We start from the raw sequence: 7,042 nt of genomic DNA, 5'->3' as shown, positions 1-7,042 counted from the left end.
GGGACCAGTGCATAGGGAGGCATCTTGGGAGAGGAGGTGGCGATTGAGTACTGGAAGATGTACAATTTGGAGGGTCACTTGTGTGCCAATCAGGAAGGTCTTTATGGATGACAGTGGTCAGCTCATGTGGCTTGTTCTCAAAGTCTGAAGCTTCCAACACAGTATCAGAGAAGCCAATCCTTCCACCCATCTATCTGGTTCAATGCTTGTTGTGTAACAGCTTCCAGCTTTGGAGTCCAGAGGATGGGACTTTGGTCATTCTTGGTGCCTACTTCTGCTCAAAGGTGGCACTCTCCCAGGCCCTGAAGCCAAGTAATAGTTCCTAGTTGCTAAGGGACCAGCTGAGTGTATTTCTTTGGGACTTTCTTTGGCCAGTTTAGGATAGGCTTAGTACATGCAGTAGCTTACTCCTGCTCTTCCAGGAAGGCCTAACTTATTCTTACTGACATGACAAAGTCCTGCATTCCCATTGGCAGAATGATCTGATCCTTTGCCTTCTACTCAAGAAATGTAGGTGCCTAGTTGAAATGGATCTCTGCTAGCAGTGAGATACTGAAGAGAACTCTGAACTTGTCTGACTTATAGCCTTGGGGTAGGAAGAGAACCTGCTCCTACAGCTGCTGGCCTGACCCTGCTTGCCAACAAGTCTACTCTTCAATGGAGCTGTGCCTAAGCTTCCCCTGGGAGGAGGGCAATAGACATGGGGGAAAACGTCACAATGACAATGCACACTGGTGAAGGACTTCATTCTCTTGACTAGAGTGTTCTACTGTAGAGTTGTCTGCCTTTGGGCAGGTGGGCCCTTCTGCCTCTGTTTCAGTACAGACCCTGGTAGACTCCATAATGTGTCACGTGGGAATACCCAGCACATTAGGGCACCCTTGTCTAGCCTTGCACAGCGGAGAAAGTTCTGAGTAGAAGGGTTTGGGTGTCCATACTACAAGTGGCTCAGTCCTTGAGGTCCCTGATTTATTGAGTCACCACCCAGGCCAGTTACTGGCAGTTAGAGAGCTTGAGGTAGGGAGTGGTATTACTACTGCTAGGAGCATATCTTACAAAGCCCACAGGTGGGTCTTCTGGAGGCTGGCAGGAACCTTCTGGGCCATGTGGGGCACAAGGGTCTTGAGAGAGATGCTGGTCTTTTGCCTAAGCTGAGAGGTGAGGGTGGCTACTGTGACAGGGCTCCATCCTGCTCCTAATGAGCCTGTGAATCTGGAACATTCTCACTGGAATGCAGGACTGGCATGGACAACTTTATTGAGTCTGTCAAAAGGTCAGGGACAAACTTTACCCCAGCCCAGCAGTCCCCTCTTACTGGGAGGCGTGGAACCTGCAGACATTGCCCTCTGTGTAGAAGGCTCACAGGCTCAGCAGTCCCCTCTTACTGGGAGGCGTGGAGCCTTCAGACATTGCCCTCTGTGTAGAAGGCTCATGGGCTCACTGCCTAATGCTCAGATCTCTCTTCCACATGCTTAAAGCCAAGGGCAGGTCTGGACTACACCATGTTGATGGTTCTGGGCTATCTGAATGGTCTTTAGGGTCCTCGGGAAGTTTTTGTGCACCCTCTGCAGAGAACAGCAGAGGTGTAAGCAGTGTTGGAAGGAGTGATCCAGCTTCTCACACTTCAGAGAGATGATTCTTATGATGCTGAGAGGGCGTCACCAGCTATGTCACCGTACAACCAGGGGGTGCCTAATAAAGTTTGAGCTATAGATCTGCTTTGTCTTAGGGATTCTGTGGCAGTGAATCTTTTCTGCAGAAATAAAACCACCAGGCACCGTGGCTTTTGTATATATAGGTGTTTATTGTTTGCAAGATAAGAACAATCTGAAACTCTGTCAACAAGGAAATTATTAAGTCACTTGCAGCACATCTGTACTGTGGAATACTTCATGGTCATCTAAAAGGACTAGTTAGGTGTCAACTAGTTAGATACTGATCCAGAGAGTTTAATGGCACTCCATTAAATCAGGAATACAAACCGCAGAGAAACAAATATTATACAAATGATCATTGTATTTTAAGGGTTGTAATGTAATAAAATAAAACCCCTCGTCTTTATATTTAAACACAGTAAAGGGGTACAGGTTTCTTACTGGGGTAGAAGGAAGGGATGGAGCTGGAGAAACAAGAAAACAAAAAATTTCAAAATGGACATTAAAAAATTATTGTCATTAAAAAATGGACAGAAAGCACTAAATGAAGTCAAGTAAAGCTTTAAGGTATCCAGCGCCCTGGCCCTGTAATAGGCTTGCAAATTGCTACATTTACAGTTGGAAATGAGTGAAGGAGTGGGGAGTCTGGAGAGGCATAAACTGCGTAGACAGAATCGGATGGCAGAAGTGCAGCCCCGCCCCCTTACTCCGCTGTCAGTTTGCTGTTCTACAGCGCACCGCACTGTGTTTTAAGTGTTTTAACTCCCGTGTTTTAACTCCGGAACTCTTAGAAGGGCTAAGAAACTCCTGGTCCATAAGTAAGAGCAAGTACATCTCCGCTAAAAAACCAAATAAAGCGAATTTTGCAGTCAAATCACATGGGCACTCATTGGCTATCACAGGTTTGTGGGGGTGTGACGACCAATAGTCTGAGAGAACACAGAGATCACCTAGTACGGACTCTGTACAGCCTAAGCATTTTCACGCCGAAGGAAGTTGGTTGTCCACAGCTTTGTGAGCCCTGGTAACTAAGTCTTAAGCCTGAAGCTGAAACACCAACATCACCACCTAAGAACTATTCCTTCTTTATTGCCTGATACTTAAAATGGCATGCAAGGGATAAGCTGTGTGTTCTGGACTTCTCCCTGCTCTCTGGTTTAGGGTCAGTAGACAGTAGGCTGAGGAGGCGTGTCTTGGCAGCAGTGGAGTACTGCAGCAAGCTGGTTTCTCTGGGTTGTCTGTCCAGTGGTAAAGGTTCCGCCCTGCTTCATGTCCCTTTACCGCGTGAACCCTCCCAGAGGTGTCCTTGAGAAGAACCGATAGCACTGGGAACTCAGCACGTGACGTACTGCTATCAGCACTCGTGTTCTGGAGTGTTGTAGAGGAATCCTTTGACTATACCCGCCCCCCAGCAGGCGCTCCTTTTTCAAGAGACTACACCCAGTAGAGGTTATGTCCAGATTCCGTTCAGCAGCTCCAGGGGTCCTGAAAGGTGAGGAAAACTTGCAAAAGAATCTTAAAAGATTTTTAAACATTTAGGTAACATTCATATTTTTAATACATATTTAAGTTCACAAAGTGGCATATCAGGGAGACAGCCATTCTTTATTGGGTCTCCCTAAAGATGTTGGTTTCCCATAGGCTTTTTGGCCAATGATTGTATTTTTGGAGTGTTAAATGATTCATGGAGATTAGCTCTTACTAAGGTGGTTTTAAAAACAGATAGTGATTGCAGAGAGCTCTGCGCACAGCGAGCATCATAAAATACCTAAGAACACGCATGCACATAGAGCCAGGGGACATCAGAAGTAAACACATTTTAGGCTTGGTGGCATGTCTGTAATCCCAGCATTCAAGAGGCAGAGGCCAGAAGATCATGATTTTGGGGTCAAGCTGGGCTACATAGAGAAATTCCTATCTAGAAAAACAAACACACACACACACACACACACACAAATGTGTCACTTACAAAGGTTTTCTTAACTTTGCAGACCATTGCAGGGGCCCATACAGCAAACACCAATCCTTGGGAAGAAACATCTAGATACAACAAACACATTCTGCCCTGAAGCTGCTCTCTGAGAGGTTAGTGGCAAATTTCCCTACAATCTGATTTCTGAGCCTTTGTCTAGTGTCATGTCTGCTCTAGGTTAACTTCAGTTACAATGTAGTCTCAGGTAAGGTGTCAAGGTGCACAGTTGTCTCTCAGAGCTTCCCACTTAGTTCCGGACTGCACTTGGACCTGAGTCTTGAACGGATGAGGAGTCATCTCTAGGCTACACAGAGCAGGAAACCTGAGGGAAGACAGAGCAGGAGAAACCCAGCTCTGCTGTTTTCTAACTATGTTGGTGTGGGGGTGGGGTGTCCAGAAATATGAGCCTCATTTTCCTGGAGTTGGGGAGTGCTAGAGAGGGAGAACTGGGTTACTTTTGTCCACCTTTGCCCACCAGCTCACCTCTGTGGCTTCCAGCTTCATTGCTGTTTATTTTACAATGAACCAAACGAAACCCAGCAGGCAGACCATCGCTGGTTGGTCCACAGCGACCCGCAGCGCAGCTCCCCTTTCCAGCCAGAAATCGCAGTGCTTAGTGGAGCAGATCTCTTTGATCAGCCGCCACAGGACTCGCTGGTGGAGCTTGCTCTCGTGCTTCTCTCGGGAGAACTCCGCCTGGTTGGCCGCCTGGGTGGCGTTGATGCAGCTGGTCACCAGCATCTCTTTGGTCACGTTGGCGTCAGAGCAGCCTTCGTAGTAGATCCCATCAGGGAACTGCCAGTAGTTGGTCGCGTAGTACCTGTTGCCCTCTACTCCGAAGTCGATGTCCAGTTTCCGGCCTTGCTTGATGAAGGCTCCTGGGCGGTTCTCAGCTACCCGGGCTTCTGTGATCTGGCCGCTGCTGGGCAGGACCTTCCGGCTCCACTTGAACCTGTGCTTTATGCCCCTCGCCTTCACCGTGGAGAGGTGGCTGGCAAGTAGCATGCAGAGGATGGCCACCCCCCATGTGCCCAGACGGTTCCTCATGGTGCGAGAATCTGCAAGGGAAAGGCTGGGCTGTCACTCTCTTCTCAGGGGGCCTCCCACCCTCCAACGAGTGACAGATTTTAAAGGAATCCTCTGATCATAATGACGTCTATCGCACAGGCTGCCGGGGTCAACTCACTGCCAGCTTGCTTTCTTTGTTTTGGCCAGGGGTTATTCCTCTTGGTCTGATCTTAGCTGCTGACCATGCATAGGAACACAGACGCACAATGAAGGCATCATTCTCTCTCTTGTGTTCCCTAGTCTTTCAAGTTAATGACCCTTGGGAGCTAAGAGTTGGGATCAAAGGGCCTGACCTAGACTTTCTTACTTTCTAGTGCCCTGAGTTGGCACAGTTCCAGACCGCTTCTGCTGTCTACTCCTAGAAACTGGCTGCTGATTCTAAGGAGACGGGTGAGAGAAGGAGGCTAAGTTGGAGGAGAAAAGGAGAATGGACATGCAGTCAGGGGTCCCAGCCTCTTACATCACGTACTGTCAGGAACTTTCCCAGTCTCACTCAGGGACAATGTACCCTCTGCTTGTTAAATGTCAGCCCTTATACTATGTCAAGCCCGTTTGTGTTATGATCTAATTCTCACAAGGAGAAAATACTTTTGCCCGATTTTAGTAACTTGCTTTGGGACTCAGAGATATCAAGTAATTTGCCCTAAGCTGCATGTACAATATTCAGTGTTGATTTTGAGAGCATATACCAACAATCAAGTCCCACTGCATGTGGGGAATTCAGGGGCAGGGGCTGCTAATGGTTTGTGTTGCTAGGGGCATGATGGCTCCTAAGCCAACAGAAATCAGGGCTGTTGAGGGGTTTTGAGGGATGTAAGAGCAGTGGTTCTCAGCCTGTGGGTCATGGCCCCTTTGATCTCAGAGGTCCTGCATATTATATATTACATTACAATTCATGACAGTAGCACAATTGCAGTTATGACATAGCAAAGAAATAATTTTGCAGCTGGGGTCACTGCAACATGAAGAACTGTATTAAAGGGTCACAGCATCAGGAAGTTTGAGAACCACGGCATTAGCACAAAGGGTTGTTAGCAAGACTTAGAAGGCTGCCGAGGTTACCTATCCCGGGGTCCAAAGAGCTGCTGATCTCAGGGACTCTGTCCCACTCCCCTTCATCGTCAGGTCTAGCAGCTGTGACATCTTGTTCCTGAAGCTACACTGGCCACTGTGAAAATCCACCCTGAAGGCCAGCGTCAGAGTGTCCCAGCACCAGGGCCTCTGTGCTGACCAGGGACATAGAGATTCCTATAGCATAATGGGTCAGGGCTGTCACCTAGATGAAGATTTACCATGGGTCCCTGTCACTCACTGTAGCACCCCCAGGCAGGCTCAGTGCTCATGTTACTGTTTAACTCTAGGGGCAACACTAGCTCTTATCTTACAAAACAAAAACAAAAACAAAAACAAAAGAAGACCCAAGTCTCTTCTAGCCTAAGAACATACCGTGTCACCTAGGGAGGATGCAAAGGGGCCTCTCTGCCCCATCCTTGTGGGCCCTGCCTGTTCAACCCTTCTGTGGGTGAAGCACACAGCCTCTAACACCTCCTACCTCAATCACCCCAATGAACTCAAACCAACTTTTTTCCCAAAGAAGTCCAAGTACAAAGTAAGTATTCATTGGTCTTCCAAGTAAGGGATGTGTTGTCAGATTCTACCTCATGGTAGTAGAAATCTTAAATAAGATTAGTAGCAGAAAAGACACTTAAGAGTGAGCTCTGTCCACCCAAAACCATTTCTTTAAACAAAAGCACAGATTTCTTGAGACAGGACTTAGTTTTCACAGATAAGGGCTTAAAACCAGCAACAAAATCCCCACCAGTTGATCCTAAAGTACCTACCATTTCCCAGTAGCATCAGAGCATAGGGGTGTAGAGGCAGCTAGGAATGAGTGAGATGGCTCACAGCATCCCTCCCTGCTTGGGACAGGAGGTTGGGTTGTGCAGGGGCTGGAAGGGAAGTCACAAGCCACTACTTGGTCTGGGAAATCCCCACCACATACCTCTGTTCTCTGCTACTGTGGCCTCTGAAGCTTGGAGCCCTCTCTCCTCCGGAACACCTTCCCTAGGCCACCACTCAGCTATATAGGCACTGCTGGGGGAGGGGGGCCTCTCTACTGAGCTCCAGCCCTCCAAATAGGGCAGCCTTTCCCTTCACAGCAGGACCAATCAAGGGCTCCTGCATCACTCCTCCACCCTGGAAGGTTGGAGCCTCTTGTTACTCTTCACTGATAAAACCACGTGAAGATCTTGGTGTTAAGAAAGGCCTGGGAAAAATATTCAGAACTACAGCTTGGGCAGCTTTCAATACCCACAACCAAAGGGGGCTCAAGGAAGCCTCGCTGGGC

At 48.1% G+C, this 7,042-nt stretch overlaps 1 protein-coding gene across 2 annotated transcripts; it reads right to left on the bottom strand.

Moving 5' to 3' along the window:
- Positions 1 to 1,784: 1,784 nt before the first annotated feature.
- Prnd (prion like protein doppel) lies at positions 1,785 to 6,828 on the bottom strand. Of its 2 annotated transcripts, none has more exons than XM_031371968.1 (3): positions 6,698 to 6,828; positions 4,111 to 4,685; positions 1,785 to 3,140 (listed from the first exon to the last, which is right to left on the bottom strand). In XM_031371968.1, the coding sequence occupies exon 2, from the start codon at positions 4,672 to 4,674 to the stop codon at positions 4,138 to 4,140; it is 537 nt and encodes a 178-aa protein (XP_031227828.1). In that variant the 5' UTR covers positions 4,675 to 4,685; positions 6,698 to 6,828; the 3' UTR covers positions 1,785 to 3,140; positions 4,111 to 4,137. The 2 variants fall into 2 exon arrangements, with proteins under 2 accessions (XP_031227828.1, XP_031227827.1); XM_031371967.1 differs by lacking the exon at positions 6,698 to 6,828 and adding an exon at positions 6,537 to 6,652.
- Between the last annotated feature and the right edge of the window lie 214 nt (positions 6,829 to 7,042).

Source organism: Mastomys coucha, unplaced genomic scaffold, assembly GCF_008632895.1.
Source record: "Mastomys coucha isolate ucsf_1 unplaced genomic scaffold, UCSF_Mcou_1 pScaffold15, whole genome shotgun sequence".
Taxonomy (NCBI): domain Eukaryota; kingdom Metazoa; phylum Chordata; class Mammalia; order Rodentia; family Muridae; genus Mastomys; species Mastomys coucha.
Note: the sequence above shows the minus strand (reverse complement) of the source record. Positions and strands in the feature narration are given on the sequence as shown.